Source organism: Macrobrachium nipponense, chromosome 37 (assembly GCF_015104395.2).
Source record: "Macrobrachium nipponense isolate FS-2020 chromosome 37, ASM1510439v2, whole genome shotgun sequence".
Taxonomy (NCBI): domain Eukaryota; kingdom Metazoa; phylum Arthropoda; class Malacostraca; order Decapoda; family Palaemonidae; genus Macrobrachium; species Macrobrachium nipponense.
This window is the reverse complement of record NC_061097.1, coordinates 45,859,521-45,880,673: the sequence shown is the minus strand read 5'-3', so window position 1 is coordinate 45,880,673 and position 21,153 is coordinate 45,859,521. Positions and strand designations below refer to the sequence as shown.

At 35.7% G+C, this 21,153-nt stretch overlaps 2 protein-coding genes and 1 long non-coding RNA gene across 3 annotated transcripts; all 3 read right to left on the bottom strand.

Annotated features, from left to right (window-relative positions):
* Positions 1–9: 9 nt before the first annotated feature.
* Positions 10–6,112, bottom strand: LOC135209222 (uncharacterized). Its single transcript, XR_010313320.1, has 4 exons — positions 6,038–6,112; positions 3,687–3,800; positions 1,929–2,037; positions 10–1,012 (listed from the first exon to the last, which is right to left on the bottom strand). It is a non-coding gene; the product is annotated as an uncharacterized LOC135209222 (long non-coding RNA).
* A 3,758-nt stretch (positions 6,113–9,870) lies between these two features.
* On the bottom strand, positions 9,871–12,075 carry LOC135209227 (uncharacterized). The gene is made up of 4 exons (XM_064241921.1): positions 11,919–12,075; positions 10,953–11,098; positions 10,559–10,724; positions 9,871–9,983 (listed from the first exon to the last, which is right to left on the bottom strand). Exons 1-4 carry the CDS (start codon positions 11,971–11,973, stop codon positions 9,973–9,975), a joined length of 378 nt encoding a protein of 125 aa, XP_064097991.1. The 5' UTR covers positions 11,974–12,075; the 3' UTR covers positions 9,871–9,972.
* Positions 12,076–14,383: 2,308 nt separating this feature from the next.
* On the bottom strand, positions 14,384–18,790 carry LOC135208980 (uncharacterized). Its single transcript, XM_064241526.1, has 5 exons — positions 18,596–18,790; positions 17,829–18,016; positions 17,020–17,163; positions 16,444–16,612; positions 14,384–16,011 (listed from the first exon to the last, which is right to left on the bottom strand). Exons 1-4 carry the CDS (start codon positions 18,669–18,671, stop codon positions 16,520–16,522), a joined length of 501 nt encoding a protein of 166 aa, XP_064097596.1. The 5' UTR covers positions 18,672–18,790; the 3' UTR covers positions 14,384–16,011; positions 16,444–16,519.
* Positions 18,791–21,153: the final 2,363 nt, after the last annotated feature.

Sequence of the window (21,153 nt, the reverse complement as noted above, 5' to 3'; positions counted from 1 at the left end):
AACCATTCCATGTGAAGAGTTTAATTTCCCTTATTCCATTTTCTCTCCTACATTCTGCTTTTCATGACAAAAGAATATCCTCATAGCTGATATTATGTCATGGCCCAAAAGATTTTAAATTTTAGGGAATTTCTAAGGGCAGAACATAATAGTCCAGAAAAGTGCTTCACAATTTAACTAGGCAACCAGGGTGATTGTAGGAAAAGGTCTGTACAACTAAATAAAATACTTAATGGAGTACGTAAATTGAAGAATTAGTTGAATACCTAAATGGTCTGAACTCTGAGGTAGGTACGTGAGCAGGTTATAAAAAGTTAAGGAATTGATCTGATAGCTAGTGATACATCTATTATGTAACAACTAGCAGTCGATCTTCAGCTTTCCATAAACCTGGTATTACTTAGCATGGGTAAGTTACATTGCATATTATGTAACACCAGATATCAGTTCAATTAAATTTTCACAACCTGCTAACGTATCTACCTCTTGACTTCAGACCACCTATATATATTCCTCTGCATCTCTTCATATTCCAGGCAACAAGTAGTTTACAGTTGTACAGGACTTCCTCCTATAAAAATTACTCTGGTCACTGCCTATAAATTATGGAGCATTTTCCTGGATGTTCATGCATATTCTGTCCTCATGAAACTCCCTGTTATTTAATCTTTGGGTCTTGATGAATCACCAACTCTGTAGAAGACTTCAGTCTTGCAGCATAGGAAGTCATTCCATTATGGGCCACATTTCCAGCTTCAGCAATATCCCGGCATATTTTCTGGAATCTTGTGCACGTTCTGTCCTCCTGTAACTGAGTCATCGTATCTTGAAATATTTTCAGCTCTGCGAAAGACTTCATTCCTGTGCCTATCCATGCAGAACTGGGTTTAGAGCATTTCCGACCTCATTAATATCCTTGTATGTTCAGTTTCTTGACAAGATTTTAACTAACTTTTCATGCCATTTGGATGACTCCATTCTTATACCATTCCATGAAGAAAACCGTGTATTCCTAGAAGAGATGACATATATGTAATTACTACAGCAGAAAAAAAAGATTCCCACAAAAAAAAAAACACTTTTGAAATCAATCTGGATTTCTACAACTAATTATGGATGCATCTCGAGAAACACATTTGATCCTAAACACACCACTACTAACAAGCAAAGAATTAAGACAAAAGTATTGCATTTAGAACACCAAATGGTTGAAAGGAACAGAGGCAACGCAAGGCAAAAGGCTACAAGGCCTAAGGAACTGGTGAATGAACAGACACTGCAAATATCCTTGTGCTGCCTACACTGCAACAACTGAGAGCACCATCCCCAAGGAGGACGCAATTAAATAAAAATGGAGAAATTTCTTAAAAATGGATCATAAAATTTAAAAACTCTACCAAAAGATTTAGTGTGAAAATGTGGCAAATTAACAGCATACAGAAATCCCTAAAACACTGGATAAAATATTTGTTTTAACTATAAAAGACAGGCTTGTAAACTCTAAGTCACAAACTAGTTACAAACATCCGACACATTTTACATTGATGTTTTACTGTACCTCCAATCATATTCTCTTCTCCCATCTTCCTTTCCACCCTCTCCTAACAATTAATTGTTTTTCATCAATCTTAAGGATCTTGTGCAGTAAAATACATTTTTAACCATTCCTTTTCTTGTACATGTAAAGAATTTTAAAAATTCTTGAAATAATGATACACTTTTTTTTCATTCAATACCTTATTAAAACTGGTTTAGAAAATATGCAAAACACAAGAGCTAATGGGAGATTAGTTTTAAATAAATGCAAGTACAACACAATTCCTTCTCATTATATATATATTAAAAACTCACATTAGGTTCATGACGAAACAGCTTTTATTAAAACAATACCTTATTCTAAGATGAATGCTTACATCAAAATTAAATACCTTTGATTTACATTCATCGTTTGACTGAAATTTCTCCTACAATATTAGTTAAGGCAGATGTTATCCAAAGCAGATTTTGAAACTACCAAGTTGTAGTGATGTCTCCTTTCTGAAAAGAGGGAAAATTAACATTAGTGCAAATCCTCAATTGCACAATTTATATGGCATTTCATAAGCTAATACATAAATGAATACAACTATAAAATGAAAAAAATAAAAATTTTAATCTTATTCAAAATCTAACTAGAAGGGGTATCTAGTTAACTGATAATCTACTACACAAATGCTGATAGCTGCCAAATTCCTAAAACAACCACAGCAAAATTTTTGGAAAATCCTACACAGATCTCTCATTGTCTAAGTCTAATGACCTATTTTTGGTTAACAATCTGGATTTCACAAGGTCATGGGAGTTTGTATATAATTCCACCAATTTCCAGAGCTTCCTAACTGGAGACCTGTGGTTGCTGACTCTCTCAGGAGATATTTAGCTAAAATTAGACCATAGTACCCAATGCAATATGAGGATTGACCTGAACTGTATCAAAACTCAAAAGTAAAAACATATATGTATATGGGAACACAGATATCTTCACTTTTCTTAAATATTTCTAAGTAAAAATATACAATTTAGCAGCAACCTTACATGCCTGACATAGAACCCCCTAAAACTGTATTTCTAATGGCTGCATAACCATTAGTAACAAATTGCAGAGAGAGAGAGAGAGAGAGATATTTACATTGACATATCTATTTGTAAAAGGTTTAATTATAGTTGTATTGATATAATAATGATAATTTTGATAAACTTGTTGTTTTACTGCATCCAATTATAGTGCACGTATTATTGCCATGATATTGTTTTACAAATTATGAGCAAAGCATCCATGTGCCACTTGCATTCTGGTTCCGTTTACATCTTAAAATGTTAAAATCATCGGCCGATTGCATTTTACTGCCATCAAGCTATATATTAAAATTGACTTCATTGATATGGAATTATTACTTGAATAGGCTATTTATTACGACATGCCACTAATATATAAAATAAAAATATTTTTATTACTTTTCTCCTCAATTTATTTCATAATTTGAATCTTTTCGTGTATGTTGCTGGTTATCACCCTGAGGCCATAAGCTAGCCTACCGACAAACATCACTTTGGCCCCGTCCACACGGTCGAGCTTTGGTCGAGGAACTTTGTCCGATGTGACGTCAGAAGCGGAGAAACAGCGGGAAAAGTCAGAACTTTACCGCAGTTTCTCCGCTTCTGACGTCACATCGAACAAAGTCCGTCGAGCAAAGCTCGGCCGTGTGAACGGGGCCTTAGAATGCTAGGTTTGATTTTTAGAACAGTCGTTGTAGGACGACTTCCTATTTTTAGGGGTGAATTTTAGGATTTAAAGGTCGTCTGATAGTGGAAAGATATGGTACTTCATATAAAAGAAAATGCTCAATAAATGTTCTAAAGTAAATACGAGGATAAAGTCACATAACAGGATGAGTCTGATTATACTTGAAAATAGTGTGCAAAGGTTAACAGAATGTAGAATTAAGGCCAAGCACTGCTAGTTTACAAGTGCTTTAACCTACTCACATCCGAGTTCCGCTGTGTACAGCAGGAATATGAGCTATGAAAACACTGGTAATATCTTTAGGAATTTTATCAAATTTTAAAAGCTAGTACAATATTAAATACTAATTTTCCTAAGGAAAATATTATATACTTATTACTATCCCCAAAATTTGTAAACTCACCTTTAATTTCCATTCACTATTTGAATGACATTTCTCCAACTAACATTGTTCTAAGCAGACATTATCCAGTGCACCTTTTAAAACTGCTGTCTATGCTGCAGTGATGTGTCCTATCTGAAAGAGGGAAATCACATTAAATATTAAGAAAATTGCCTTCAATTATGCAAATTATGTGCTAATTTTGTAAGGTAATATATAAATGAATTTAACTACATTACAAAATAAAAAAAACTGAAACTAGTTGTTAATCTTGACAAAAATTTAATAGGTGCAGTGAAACCAGTTGTTAATCCTGTGTAAAAATTTAACAAAAAGGTGTAGTTTTTACGCGTGTCAGAGAATTGATAATGACACCCCATTACACAACTGGTGAGCATTTACAAATTTCTAATGCAACCACATCTAGATTTTTGGAAAGTCTGTAAGAAGACATCTCTAGGTCTTAGACTAAAATAATCCCCTCTTTTTCATTTACAATTTGGCTTTAACAAGGTCCAGGAGTTTGTGTAGCTTACACTTCCATCAAGCGTTTTTGTAAAATTCCAAAATTTAGTATTGACAAGTAATTTTTGACCTGTGTTTACTGAATCTCCCAGGAGAGAGAAAGCTAAAATTAGTGTGAAGTACCAAATGCAGCATGGGGATTAAGCTGAACTATCAAGACCCAAAAATAAACTCTACAACAGATAAACCAGTAACCTAACATGCGAGTTGCTTTTATTTTAGTGACAAAAATAACAGGCAAACAAACAAGAAACATTTACAAATGTAAACACCCAGTAACTTACCATTATTTCACTCTCAAAATATACTTGTGTTTATTATAAGTTAGAAAATTATGAATGTAATTTCTCTACATTTCTTTCGGTCCAATTTTGAGAAGACTGAAGTACAAACTAAAGAGATTCAACTAAAAAACATTTTCCAGTTCAGACCATAAGAAAACATGAAAACAATAAGGAAGAAACGTTCATATTAATCTAGATGTCATAAAGATATTAATTCCTACCGTTTTCTTATAAAAACAGTAGCAAACAAAATTTTACAAGTAATTCCTACTTAGTGATTAAAAAGCCTACACGTAGGTTTTTCATTACACATGATGGCTTAAGCCTGTCACAACCCATAGGTTAAAGGAAGAAAGGTTCTACAGTAGTTCTGAAAGGCAATTGCTATTAGACAGCTTAATTCCATGGCATAAATTAAGCAAGGGGAATCCTGATGATGTTGACACTCTGCAAGCTGACGATCTATGTGAACTGGAACATACAATTTTGGCCTAAAGCCAAACACTGGAACCTACAAAGTCATTCAGCATTAAAATTAATGTTTTATCAATTGTTAGGAGAGGGTGGAAAGTAAGGTGGAAGAAAGAGAATCTGAACAGAGGTACTGTAATAGTAATGAAAGAGTTGCAGCTAGGGGCCAAAGGGATGCTACAAGAACTTCAAGTAATGCCTACAGTACACCACTTGAAATGCACTGACGTCACTAAGTACCTCCTTATGTGGAATATCCCCTTGAGTACTCAGCTCCATAGGATACAGCATTTCTCTGTTGCCAAATAAGACTACAGTATCTCTGACATACAATTAGGGCTGTTGTGCCCCAAACATACGGCTTGTTTGGTAAGAATCTCCTTTGGCGGGTGGTGATCTTTTGAAAGGTTATGTCATGACAATGCACCCCCTAGTGAGGCAGAAAGAGAAATTGAGAATAAAAAGGTTTTACAAGTGTATGAGGAGCAAAGCCTCACAGTTGCACTATGAAATATCTGTTATGAGAAGGTGAAAGGTTAAATGGAAGAGAGAATATGAACAGAGGTACAGCAGAAGGCCTGAAAGAGGTTGCAGTTGGGGGCCAAAGGACACTGCAGAGAACCTAAAGAAATGCATACAGTGCACTGCACGAGATGCACTGATGGTGCTAACACCCCCATTGGACTTTCAAACTGGTATGCATGACAATGCATACTGTTCTGAAGCACAATGCTCAAAGAAGGCCGTCCTTACATCTTATTTCTCTTGACAGTAGATTAGAGAGCAAAAATGAACCAAAGCAAACCCCCAATGATTCTTTGCACCACGGTATTTGAACTTTAAATAATGAGATGAGTACATTATCCAACCTGAAACTAACCTTAAGATTTTCTACGTTAGAAATGTGAAATGTCACTCAGACATACTAGGATGGTGAGGGGGGGGGGGGGGGACGGGGGGGGGGCAGAGTTTGTTTGACTTTGACAGCAACCTTAAACTAATATATATGAAACTTTTTGCCTTTCAAAATATGTAATAAGGAAAACTGCGTACCAACTCCAAAACAATTCTCACTCTCACGAGCAAACTTACAATGACTTGACAATTTTGCCACAAAGATGCTAACCGGGCACCATTCGACCAAAAACTTGCTGCCATCCCTGTAAGATTTTTTATCATGAGTATGATGTAAATGTAGTTAACCAAGTTTTTTTTTTTTGTTTGTTACATAAATTAATTTTTTGAAAACAATGGCTAAATCATGAAAGTATAACAAATTAAGTGAAAATAAAACAAAACCATGTTTGTAAAGCTCTTTCTTCTTCTAGTATGATTTTGAGTCGAATTTATGAGTATGAAAAAATGTCATTAGCACAAGTATTAAACGATACCACAGAAAACAAATTACAAATAAACGCGAATTAAGGTTATTTGCTGATCATTCAGGGGACCATTTACATTTCCTTGAATATGTTAGGGTGAAACTAAATTAATAAAATAGCTGTATATTTCTACTTGCGAACTACTGTAGAAGGCAGGGTCATGTGATCTGGCATAGGATACCCCTTAACTGTACTAAGCGCTTCAAAAGGACATACAACCTAACCAGACCTCCCATTATCTAACGTAGCCTCAGATGCTACGCCTTTAACTCAAAAATCTAATTCCCTCCTCAAAAAGTAAGACTTGACTGCTCTTAGCCTGTCTGCACACTACCCTTGGTCAAACTGAAGACTACAACTATGACCCTCTAATTCACTAAATACGCACCAGTTTACATGCAAAATGAGTGCCATGTTTAGTACAAGCCCCTGGGGATAAACATGAAAATATAAACCAGACAGTTAATATCAAAAACATAAACCGAAGACATAAACATACTAAATAAAGCAAAAGTCAGTAAACACTGCATCGGCAATCGGCAGGAAATAGGCCATAGTAGTAGTCTTAAATTTTAAACCAAACCTTCACTTTTTCACATATTGTGTTTGCTACCCTTTACTTACGATGCGAAGTTTTCTTTTATAGACTAGGTATGGGCATAAGCATAGGCTATAGTAGCCTCTTTCCCTTTGCCTGTCATGCTGGTCCATGTTCTACATATAATGGTCTCCAAATACAGTTGGTTTATGAAGGATTGATTAATTTACTTAGTCCACACAAGATACTAGGCTCTAATATCCAACAACAATATTACAACACAGAAAAATTTCCATGTTTGCTTGTTCATACCCATTCCTCCACAGGCCTAGACTACAAAATTAGCTAACCAAGTATGTCACCCACACTACGATAAGAGCGAATAGCGGGTAAGAGGTTAGGGCTGCAGTAGAGTAAGCAGGCATACCTGTAGTAGACATTTCAGAGGTAGCTAGGGTAAATCACCGAGCGGCGACATAGCAGCCACCTCTCTCGGAACGTGGCCAGTTCCCAAAAAAAGTGCTTGAATTATCCCATTATTTCATCATTTAGGAGAAAACACTTTATTCCCAAGGAGCGTTGAGGTTTCAGTGTGCTGCCTGGATGGGCCACAACTCTTCTAATGATGCTCATGGCAGCGAATTCAATTACTTTTACACTAATAGCCTACCTATGGCCAAACCAAACTTACCTTCAAACACAGACGAGTCCTAACCTGGCCAAAGGGACTTAGCTCTCCTCCCTGGACCCCAAAAGTAATTTGCAACCCCTTACTCTGCATTCTAACCACAGGCAGTGTTAAGGGGGACTTAGGGTAGGCACTTGAAATCTTGAATTTATGGGGGGAACTAAAAGGGATACCTAAATCTACATAGGCTAGGCCTATTTGAGTGGAAACAAGCTTTGATTGGGGAGCAGTAAAGTTAATTACCCAAGGATGGATTAGCAGATACTATGATTTAGTACCTAGTATAGCTACTAGGTACCTAGCTATCCTTGCACTGACCTCGTTGCAGTAATATGGTAAAAATGACCTTGGAAGTCACGTCTGGGGTAGAAATCCAATAACATCATAGCTGTGCATTACATTTCTTTCAGTTACACAATATTTCAGCCATGTAAAACTAGTAATAAAGTTACTACCTCCTTGACCTACAACAGAAGGAAAACCGTCTGACTTGGAGAGTGACCTATCAAGAACAGCTGAACTGACACCTTATACCTAGTTATAAATCACTACTTCAGAAGAAATTTACTGTAATTATGCGTCTTAGGGCATTGTCCAACGTATATACACATCGCGGCAACAACTTACCAAATCCCGAAGTTAATCCGATGAGGGAGCAACGAAAAATTCACTAATGAAATGTGGTACATGTAGAAAATGGGAATTTTAACAACTTTCAATTTCAATTCATAACAAGGTTATGAAATAGGTTATCAAAATGAAAACGCTTATATGGATCATGGTAAATACTAAAGGAGCTCCCATTTTTATTCTATCTATTTAAATGGTTTAAATTTGCGTTAATTCCCGTTTTCTTTGACGAAATCACCAATAGAAAAACAACTTCAGGTCATGTATATTAAACAATCATAAATAATGCGTAAGCGTTGGCAACGCTGTCAAAGGCGGCGTTTTCAATTATACAATTTTCCTTAGGTTACACCACGAGATTGTAAATATCTCTTACAAGAATTTCGTAATGGATTAATTCGTTAGTTATCTTTCTTGTTTATTGTCACTACAAGAATGAATTTTTCGTGAATTCTTATCTCTTGCGTGGTCGATTGCTACGAAATCACATGACTCCAAGGAAATACAAAATCAATATACAAGTTTTTAAAGACATTTTTTTTATGACCACAGAATAAATATTGCTTCATTGTATATTGGCCAAAAAGGAGATTTACATTTGCATATCCTGGTCAGAAAAAACAAAAGAACTGTCAATAATTAAGACTTTTGATCGTATTTTATTCATTTTTCTGATTTAACTTGTATTACTGTCAGTTGCGTAATCATTCACCTGACAGTTACAAAAAGTAGCTGCAATAATATGTATTAGTAGCCCAGAACCGTAACACTTATTTATTGCTCATAATAAAAAGAGACTGCTTCCAAAGTTTTTTTTTTATCTATATTAATAGCTGTCTCCAAGATATCTCGAATCACACTTGAACATATATATATATATATATATATATATATATATATATATATATATATATATATATATATATATATATATATATATATATTATATATAAGATCAGCTCTAAGCCCGTTTGGTTTCATGTACTACAGCTCTCCACACTCCACAGGGAAGCTTCCCTCTGTGGCGTACCCTTGTATGTAACGTTTTCAAAATAAGTTGGTTCTTATTTTTTTTATAATAATTGTCTGTTATAGTGTATTCTCGTTCGTATCGTAGCTACTGCAGAATAGGAGAGACTTTAGTTCGTTTTCAAATTTGCTTTCTTGTATGATTCTTCACCGTTCAATGTTTAGACGCTCTCTCGCCTGACTTACGTATTGGTCTAGGCTTAGACTGGGTTCAAATAGCCTCTATATACGCTTTACTTGCATGTCTGATCACAATATTCATTTCAGGTCTAAGTAAACTTTTAACCAGTTTCTTAAATATGTTGGTTAACCATTTTTAAAGACTATAAGAAGTTTTTTATATTCTATCTTGCTTTTACTGGGAGCCAATGCAGCTCAATTAAGTGCTTGGGTTAGTTTGATGTGAGGTATAGATTACTGTACAGCATACCTAGTGTGATATTGTAGTTTGTACCAGTAAGTTTTTAGTGAGGATAAAAAACAAATATTTCTTTGGCAGTAGTTTTGTAATTCAGTTTCAAAATACAGAAAGTTAGAATTGCACAAAGAACCATTTGATAGCTTTCTTTTCTGGAACAGTATAGATTACTGTACAGTACACTTATTGTGGTATTGTTGTTTGTACCAGTAAGTTTTTAGTGATAATAAAAAATACATCTTTGGCAGTATTCTTGTAATTCATTTTTAAAATACAGAAAGGTAGAATTGCACAAAGAACCATCTCCTGGATAGCTTTCATGTGGTTGAACCGGTGTTGGGTCTACTTATTACCTGAAAAAAAGAAGAGTAATTTTTTAATGTGACAGCTGGACTCTTGAATTAGACTCAACGAAGCAGCGATCGGAATATGAATATTTCAGGCATATATGCATGTCTGCATGTGTATGTAGTCAACCTATATGTTTGAAGGCACCTGTACCATTTCCAGTGCATCCTTAGGAGATATGACCAGTTTTCTTTTACTCTCAAACATTTGCTTTTCCGTTCAGGACAATTATTTTTATGTCGGAATGTTATATATTATAACTGGACATCAAAACTGATTAACTGAGGTTGCATTCTAAGGATTTAGAACCTTCCGAAAGGATGTGAAATACAGAGTAAAATGATAGTCTCATGCAAGATTGTGAGGAAAGAGGAAATCATCTTAATTTTCATTCAATTCCAAAACAGATTCATCAAGAATGCAATTAACTACACAAAAGGGTTACATTAAAAAAAAAAAAAAAGAGATCGGAATCAATAGTCATTACGACCCAAGACTCTATTTCTAGGAATGCCTACAGAATGGATATTCTGACCTTAGAACACTAAACCTGACAAATTAAAAGGATTACAAAACTCACCGCACACATCTACTCCATTCATGACTGCCCCAACCACAGTGGATTTCCCGCCACTGTAATGAGGTGTGATAGTGAATTCCACCTTCCATCCTGGTTGGGCTACCCACCCTGGAGAGAGCAACCTGAAGCGGTGGTCGTCCATCTTCTCCGAGGCTCCACTGTCAAACTAAATAAAGATACATAGATAAAAAAAATTCTCCAAATTTGAAAAAGCAAACAGGTAAGCATTTTCATTTGTAAATGCTCAGTCTCAGCAATAGAAATGAATTGAACATAAAGTTTAAGATTGGTAGTAACAATACTTTTATCCAAATCACACATTATACAACAGTGCTTGTTTAGTACGTTGAAGAACAATCTATTTAAAATGCAAGAGTCACTCGAGTACGCTTACCTCCAGGCGATTGACCGCATTATCAAACCTAAGTTCGAGGTTCAGTCCAGTGAATGACGTTGAGGCTGTTGCTGAAAACCTAGCTCTGTAAGAGCCTCCACTCTCATTTAGTATGGTGATGGAAGAGCACTGCTGGCTCTGAGCACCTGTAAAAATAATAAATCAAATATAATAGTATTAGCACTTTCATCACTAGCCTTAAAACGATCACTTTTTTAAAATATAACATCTATAACTGATATATATGTACTGTGTACACATTTTGTATTACACCAGTCTAAAATTCTCAAGGAGCATAACACTGGAATTACTTTGTAATTTGGACTTTATGATTAGGGCAATTTTACAATCTTGAGTAGACTTGGAAGCAAACTGTATAATAACATTTTATATAAATTGCACAATTCAATATAAATTGCACTAATAAAGTTATCAATATTTAAAGATATTAATTTATTCTTATCTGATTTTGAATAAACTTTACCACTTAATTCATAATGCAAAATATAAGTGAAATGTTAAAAATAGTAAAATATTGCAACTGATTCATGTATATTATAACAATAATCTTGAGAGACAGGGTGATTTTAAGCAACTACTTCTGTACTGATTTATTAAATTCACTGTTACCTTAGGTAATGTATTGTCACATTTAAAAATATGCTGTACTATAATGCAAAAATGTATTATTAATAAATCAACTGTTAAAGTATTCAAACAATTGTTATATTCAGACAAAAAATGGGTATCCCTACAGCAGATGTTAGTATAGCCCTAACATTACCAATTTTATACTAATAGATTTATGAATTTCTTTTATGTATAAAAATTCCCTAGAAGAGAATCTGAACATAAAACTGCATTTCTTAATTGAACCATTTATAATTAAATCCACTTGACAACAAATGCCAAAAAATCGTCTTGAAAATAATAAATGCCAAAAGAATACGACTCCGATCTGCTAACCTGCTACCAGCCCCAGCAGAAGCAAAGCCTTTGCTGCCAGAATTCCGGCGGCCATGTCCTCGTCTTCAAGACCAACCAACGGCAGTCACAGCAGCTATAATAGAACAAGATGGCGAAGAAAAATTGCCGTGTCTTTTATATGCTGTCTCTCTTGCATCATTGGAATTTCTGCTAGTCTCTTGTGACCGTCACGCTAGAGATTGTGGGGAAAAAATGGACACCACGCGATCGTTCGCTATTTCGGTTATACATGCCTTGAAAGAATTGCATTAGCGTCTCTGTTTGGGCGTTCATTGTTGATCCTTATCAACAATGCAAGACATGCAAAATTGCTATTTGCATGTCTTAGAGAAATGCATAGACTGGATCGGATTCACCAGTCTATATATATTTTCTCTATGACATTCAAATGACAATTTTGTAAATAAGGAACGGACATCAAAACAACACAATATTGCCACGACAGAAACTACAACCGGAATAACGAATCTCACGAGAAGAGAGACCAGCAGAAGTTCCAATCTGACTGTAAGTGGTGGTGAATCGCCGGTGACAGTCAGATTTAAGGGATGAATTTATTCGAGTACTTATGACTGTTTCCATTCAAGATGGTAAAAAAAAAAAAACATATATTCTTTGAACGAGTATTTAATATGGCATTGGGTATAACCCTCTGTGGCTGGACTCGACTTTAAGAGAAAATTACTAAAATATAAAAACATGGTTGCTTGCCCTTTTTAGACGTTGAACTCGACTTGAATAGTAAAACTGTCCTTAACATTTATAACAAAAATACAGGCCTATATTGTTTTTCTTGACACTGATATAAAACTGTATTTTCTTCATTGTTCATGCGAGATTTGTGCTTAGTATTTATAGCAAAAAAAAAAAAAAAAAAAGTAGGCCTATATTATTTTTCTAGATATTATTGCAAAACTCGCTGTATTTTCTTCATTATTAATGCGAGTATTACAAGGTTTTGAATCTGTCAGATCACTGTTGAAAATGTTAAACTTAAATGTAGCTACTTTTCACACTCGCACACACACACACACACACACACACACACACACGTGCAAGCGGAGATGCAGTGCATACCCTTTAATCTCCTAGCATTTTAATTATTTATCTATATTTTTATATATATTTTTCATCGATTTATTTTATTATATTATCATTTGGTTTATAACAACTGATCTTTGGAAGGTCGACTTTCCATTCAGTGGCCCTTGTACAGTAAGTTCCAGAAGTGAAGCGACAAATTTCAGAGGATTTCGTTCGAAATTCACTAACTGGCAACTACAACACATACCTGAAAAACTTTTTTTTCTACAGTGAAAGCTCTACCAAGCAAAATAAAGCTAACATATGATGCACAAATATCAAATCTATGATATATATAACAATCATAAGAAAAATTACGGTAATAGTAATTATTTCAAAGTATAGTAATTACTTCAAACTATAGAAACGAAACAATTTGAAATTTTCGTTCAACACATGACTACCAACATCACCAATGTATATTTCGAGCAATGTGGAAACAAATGTTTAATATCAATATGTATTATCAATTATCTTAGCGAAGATGCGTAAAACCATGCAAGTATCAATAAAATGTAAAGGGAAAATCTCCGCAACATTAAAAATAATCAACCCTGAATGCGCCTAGATTCAACAGAGAAGTTGGGTGTGGTTGGTAGTTCTGATTTTAGCTTTAGGACCGAGCATAAAACGCCATATAGCATCTACGAGAAAGGCTCTAACTGCTGCTGCCACCTTCAGGTGACTAGGCCTAATTCCGGGCATGGCAAGGCTTACAATGCAGGGCCACTGTCTGTTATTTAGGCAGAGATAAAACCATCGGGACCGACACCAGGACCTGTCCTTGCACCTGGGAAATAGACTCTCTATATAAGAAATAAGAAAGACGGTTGCAAGCAACCAGAACACCCGTAAAATCACCATCTGGTTGCAAGCAACCAGAATACCCGTAAAATCACCACCTGGTTAAGTAGTGAGACGACAGACCACAACCACCCCTCCTCCCCCTACCCACAATCCTAACTCCGCCTTTTTCAACCTTCTACCTCAAATCTTCTAATCATATCCCAACCGTGAAATTTAAGACTGAATTTGCTTAAGTGGGCGTATCATAAGGGAGAGATATCACCCAAATTCATATTTCCTCGGGCAACCAGTAATCAGTTCGATCCAGTCAAGCATTATTGTATAAACAGAAATTCATGAGTATTTTGGGATATATATATATATATTAAAGAATCACCCGAGCATGACCAATAGGCCTAATGCTCGATTCTTAAAACAGGCCTCTAGTTATTCTTGACCAGATAAAAAGGTCCTGAGAAGAGAGAGAGAGAGAGAGAGAGAGAGAAGCATAACAAGAGATAATCGAATTAAAGTAATGCTCGCCAAGCATATTCACACTCCGGATCGTATGGACAAGAATAGTCTCACTTCTGCATTGAAAAAAAAGGTGGAAACCTACGAAAATACTTGTTTGATGCGACCCTGAACGCAGTTCCACATGCAAAAATTTGCACAATTGAGGAATTCGATGAAATTATTAAATACAAACTGGAAAATATACACCCACCTGTACCTTATTTATATTTCATTTAATCAGATGCTAAAGTTCTTTGTGCTTTATCAAAAGAAATCATAATAACTTTCGATATGACGCTATTAAAGTAGAAAGTTAATTTGCAAATCACATTAGGCCAATGCTTATGCACTCGGTTCCTGCTGCCACTAATGGTGAACACTCGATATACCACATTGAGGACCGCAGATGTTTATAAGGGAATTTTTTTTTTGGGGGGGGGATTATTTCTTTTCTTTTAATAAATAATTATTGAACTAACATTGACCATTCACTCTGGAAATACCTTCTGTGGTTCTACAGTTAATTACTGACACTTATGATCAGATAAAGAGGATGACAATAATTCGAATAAAATATACTAACTGGCAACTAGCAGTCTTCTACGATCAAATCTGAAATTTGTCGCTTCACTTCTGGAACTTACTGTACTACTAGACTTGCTTCATGTGAATAGTGTTTATCTTTTGATTTTAATTATGATAATGATAGAAATTGCATAGGCTGATTTATCTTATTTTGGGCCATAAGATAGTAGAGCTGACTGCCAGAATATATCGTCATAAATGTTCATTTAGCACCGGTCAAGTGAATAGTGGAATTTTTGGTCAACCTAAATGAAAAATCTCATATATAGTTATGCTACCGTGGTAGCATGATAACTAAAGGAAATGACATCAATTTAAAAGAACGCGTATACATTCTTGACATCTTTACAATAATATCGATAATCAGGGGTTACTGATATTCGTATGCATTAAACTGTAGGATTTATACTCTTAATTGACTCATATTTATATATATAATGAATTACAAATTTGTAACTATACTCTGTTTTTTCCCTCTTTCCACCCGCCTGTGGTGTTTGCGTATGGTAACACTGCGTCCCGGGCTTTACATAGTTACGCTATGTGTAAGTTTTAGGTAAATAAAAGGATATCTGGGTGTACATTTGCAACTGCTGAAAGTGATTTAATAATTTACTGTATGAGAATTACACCGTTAATATTCGAAATAGGATATTATTATAACTGTTGAATGTAAGCTGCTGTAACTATCTAAAGCCCGGGACGCAGTGTTACCATGCGCAAACACCACAGGCTGATGGACAGATGAAACAAAAAACAAAAAAACAGAGTATAGTCTTTAGATCTACATGATGGTCCCATCACCTGTTAATGCTCAAAGTTTCTTGTAGAATTGATTATGTCTTAACACCAAGCGCACTGCGACACCGGCACTCGAGCTGGTAAACAGGATATGTCGTCGCCTCTTGATTCCTCTCGAGAATCATGAAGTTGTTTCTTCTTCTTCTTCTTCTTCTTTCATCTAACAGTGGCCACTACTGGAGATAAATGTTCTTATTCTCGTTAATATTATTTATGAGGTGCGTCAAGAGAGAATATTTGAGTCAACTTGAATCAGATGAAACCCTTATAGGAGCCGGGGTAAAAACTCCATAGTACCACACTGAAAAGAAGGAAAAAAATAGTATACTAATAATAGTCCTATACCATCATTGCGATAGTGTTTATACTATTATTTCAATTTTTAATCTACGAAAAAAAAGAAGTTTTGCTATTACAGCATTATATTTGGTCTTGCAACGAGAGAGAAAGAGAGAGAGAGAGAGAGAGAGGCATAACAATGCTTATTATCATTCATCTTATTCTAAAAAAAATAATAATGACTAGGCATAGCTGACGGAATCTGGACAGGGAGAGAGAGATAGAGAGAGGGGGGGGGGGGGGGGGGCATAACAATGCTTAATATCAGTCATCTTATTCTAAGAAAATATAAAATGAATGATTTCCAGGTATATAGTACATTAAAACTAGGCCTAGCTGAGGGAATTCCACTTATTACATAGTCTGGTAGGCCTACAACGACCTCATTACTCACGAGCTTTAATTCTCGTAGGGATTTTCCTCCTTTTTCTGCCGACGCCGGGGGACCAGAAGGGCCACAATGGCGACCATCAGGAGCACGCAAAGGGCGGAGACCCCGATGAGGGCTTCGAACAGGTAGCCAGTGGGAGTTCCGGAGGAAGTGGCTGACGGCGGTTGGAGTTCTGGAGGGGAGAAGCATTACTTGGAATGTGTAATAAAAGTGTATAATAAAAATCCACAATTATTATATAATATATAATAATAAGTTGTAAGTGGTATCATTTATAAGAGATAACCACAAAAACTTTCTTTTAAAATAATACAGCCTATTTATATCATTGTGAATTTTTATTATACGACACCTTTTCACGACATTGTGACTTAGAAGCATTTCTTGGACTGTTATGAAAGAAACATCACTGGAAATTTAACGGAGATATTTCATATCTGGGAATGGGAGGGATAGAAAAGAACCCAGCTAACAAGTCATTTTAATTTTTTTTACATAACTAATAAATAGATTTTTTGGTGCGAAAATATATAGGATTTTAAAAAGAAGAAAAAAAGGAAAGGTTAAAAATAAACTCACTACAAGCGTGATGTTGCCACAGAACACCCATTGGATTTCTATGTCACTGGAGATCGTAATGTTTTTTATTGTGTCGCTCGTGAGCGCCATGTACTTCTTGCAGGAGGGCACGGCGATAAAAGACAGGTTAATGGCTAACGATGCCTGAAAAATAAATAAATAAAAAGATGAGTAAATAATAAAAAAATGAATAACTGGAATCGATCCATTCAGATTTCCGTGATTATCACGTCACTCGTGTTTGTTGTTCACGTTATAGTTAAACTTTAGTTAAAAAAAACTTTTATAAAATAAATAAATGAATAAAAATGAGTCATATCAATCGTCGTCATTTCTTAACCAGAATTCAAAATGAGTCACTTGTAATATATAATTAGGCATAAATATTTAGTAGGGATATACTATTTCAAAGTAGATGATGGCTGAATTATAATTTAAGGCGAATAAATACTTGTAACTTCAGATAACAATCATACATATACATAGATTACGGGTCATAACAGATTAAAATAAGAACTTAAATTGTTTGTTCTGTCATTTCTGTCCATGGTGAGTTTCCATATAGGGAAATAGGCCTATATGGTTGCCAATACTGTAGACGTTCATTATAATTGCGAATCCTAATCATAAATACAACTGTAGATAGACACATTGACCTATAGTTGTCAATACCATTAATTGTAATTTCTGATTATGTCATAAATACAACTACAGACCTTCTTTGGATCCTGACAAAGACCTACTAGGCCTATAGGCCTACAGCTGACATCGCCATTGGACACCTCACGCAAAAGCAGGCCTATACTCACCGGCTGATACAGATAAGGAATGTGCCAGATGTGGGTCTGACTGACTCTGACATCGAATTGGTAAGGAAACTGGACGAATGTATTCAAAATGGCCGTCGTGTTGGGTGACTCTGTCCAGAAGAGCAGCGTCGAGGTAGACTCCTCCGTTGGGAGGGTGATGCTCACTTTCGCTGATGTCTTGAAGACGCCTGGAAGAAGGCAAATAAATGCACTTTCATGTGTTTTTTTACGATGATTTCGTCCGAAGTAAACTGGTCTGTTTTTTATTTATTCCTCGCAGGAATGTCATGCGTTATTTGTTTATTTTTAACGTGGATTTTGTCTTATGTCCCCTTCAGGAGATGTTTTTCTACCTGCTGGATCCAGTGGGCCAGAAAGGTCAAAATGGTCGCTGGGCATAGTCTATAGGTCATCCAGAAAGGTTTCCGGCCAGGATCCGGAATCATTAGGAATTGGGGGCCCTTATTATTATTATTACCCTCTTTCCAGGCAGGAAATGGACGAAAAATACCACAGAAAAAGCGGTATTTATACTCAGAGATAGCCTATATAGTACTACACAGGTCAGCCAGGTCGAGAACTTTTCCTTAATCCTCTTGGAGGAAGATTTTGTCTATTATATCTGAATCCCAGGCACCCTTTGAGATATTCATTGTGTTTCTTTCTTTAATCAATGTGTGTGTGGGGGTGTGTGTGTGAGGCGACTCATCTTCACAGAAAAACCTACACAGACAAAGTAATAATATTGACATGACCACACTACCTACCTTTTTCTTCAGCGTCGACTCGAACCCCTGTCGCGAAGATCAGAGCAAGCAATAGGAGGCCAGGAAACCTTGCCATCTTGCGCTTGAATTTCCAGCTTCAGTCCTACGAGAGGAGCTTATCCAAGGCTTGAATAATACTATAGGTCTAGAGGTCTAGCAACAGAGCTATCTGTTGGTTGGCGGTAACAGAGTGAAATCTTGATGTAAGACTCAACTGAGTTGCACGCAATTGCCGGATGTGATGCTTTATCAACATTCCACTAGAGAGAGAGAGAGAGAGAGAGAGAGAGAGAGAGAGAGAGAGAGAGAGAGAGAGAGAGAGTTATTATAGCAAGTCTACAAGGTTATAAGACCCTCTTTTTGTATTTCCAATTAAAATCTTGCAGTGAGATTTCATACAAAGAGAGAGAGAGAGAGAGAGAGAGAGAGAGAGAGAGAGAGAGAGAGAGAGATTTAGATAAATAATTCTTCTTATATTTTAATTATATATATGTATATTTTTTATCTATTTTTCATCGATTTATCTCTTTTGATTGTAACAACTGTTCTCTTCTATCTGTTTCAGATTATTTTCTGTCATTTCTTTCAAGTGAACTCCATATTCTTTGGAAGCTTAACTTTATAATAAAGTGTTTATCTTCTGATTAATAACAATAATGATAATAGAATGTTCATTTAGCACTGGTCAAGCGAATAGTGGAATTTTTGGTCAACCTAAATGAAAAAATCTCATATATAGTTATGCTACTGTGGTAGCATGATAACTAAAGGAAATGACATCAATTTAAAAGAATAGGCCTAAACATTCTTGACCTCTTTACAATAATATCGATAATCCGGGCTAACTGATATACGCATAGCAGTAAACTGTATTGTTGACCTCTTTACAATAATCGATAATCAGGGGTTACTGACATACGTATATCATTAAACTGTAGGCTAATCTTAAATTCGTTTGGTTTACGTTGACTCAAACATTCTCCCTTGACGCACACCTCATACATAATAACAAATATAAATAGAATGATAAATTGTTTATCTGCTCATAGTGGCCAATACTAGATTTTGTCGAAAACAAGTCCATGATACCTCTCGAGGCGACATCCTGTTTACTCAACTTTTATCGGCTTGAACACCCGGTGCCTTGGCTTGGCTTGGTGTTAGGACATATTAACATTAACAACGCCCTACTTTATATTCAACTCTGTTTGGTTTTATGTGCTGCACGATGCCTTGGTGTTAGCACAGATTAACATTAACGACGCCCTACTTTATAACAAACTCAGTGTTGCCAACCGCAGGGTAATTGCCTACACGTAGTGTAATTTGACCAATTATTTTAGACCTTAGGACAATATTTTTAAGTGTAGGGTAATTGTAACGATGCCTGTATTGATCAACATATTTATTAGTATTATTTTTTTATTGTCGCAACCTCAGAATGTTGGGTAATTTCTTGTCGTCTGTAGGGTACATAGGATTAGAGGGGTTGGCATTACTGAATCAACTCCGTTTGATTTCATGTACTACTCCACACTCCACTGGGAAGATTCCCTCTGTGGCGGGCTGTTGTATGTTAAGTTTTCAAATAAGTTGGTTCTTATATTTTCATAACAATTATTGTCTGTTATAGCGTATTCTCGTTCGTATCGTAGCTACTGCATAATAGGAGAGACTTTAGTTCGTTTTCAAATTTGCTCTCTTGTATGATTCTTCACTGTTCAATGTTCAGACGCTCTCTCGCCTGACTTACGTATTGTCTAGGCTTAGACTTTGGGTTCAAATAGCCTCTATAAACGCTTTACTTGCATGTATGATCACAATATTCATTTCAGGCCTAAGTAAACTTTTAACCAGTTTCTTAAATATGTTGGTTAACCATATTTTAGTGCTTTTTAAAGACTATAAGAAGTATTTTATATTCTATTCTTGTTCTTACTGGGAGCCAGTGTAGCTCTGTTAGTGCCTGGGTTAATTTAAGGCCCCTACACACGATCAATATTTTCGTCAATTAATTGATATCAATTTATTGACGACAATGAAATTGGGGAAATCACTGTGCCTACACACGGTCAATGATTTTACTTCAATTTTCAGTTTGATTCATAACTTCGAGATGAAAGCATCTGTGGCTCTAGGAATAGTGCTTGCTCTGGACACTCCAAAGCGAAAGAAGAGGAGTAAGTGGGGGAAGAAATGGTATCTCTGTCGAAGGGAACTAGGACATACACGATTGCTGAAGGAATTAAGGGACGACGAGCCAGAGGATTACAGGAATTTCCTCAGAACGGACGCCGAATCTTACGATGAGCTTCTAAATTTAGTGATGCCAATGATAGTCAAACAAATTACGTACTACCATGCGAGAAGACATTTCTCCAAATGCGCGTCTCAGTATCACATTGCGATTTTTAGCCACTGGAAATTCTTTTCACGATATGAAATTCCTCACCAGAACTTCTCCACAAGCTATCAGTCTGATTGTTTTATTGAAGACCCATCAATAAATATCAAAAGATCTTTGATCTCTCAATGAATTGATTCAATGAAATTGTTTC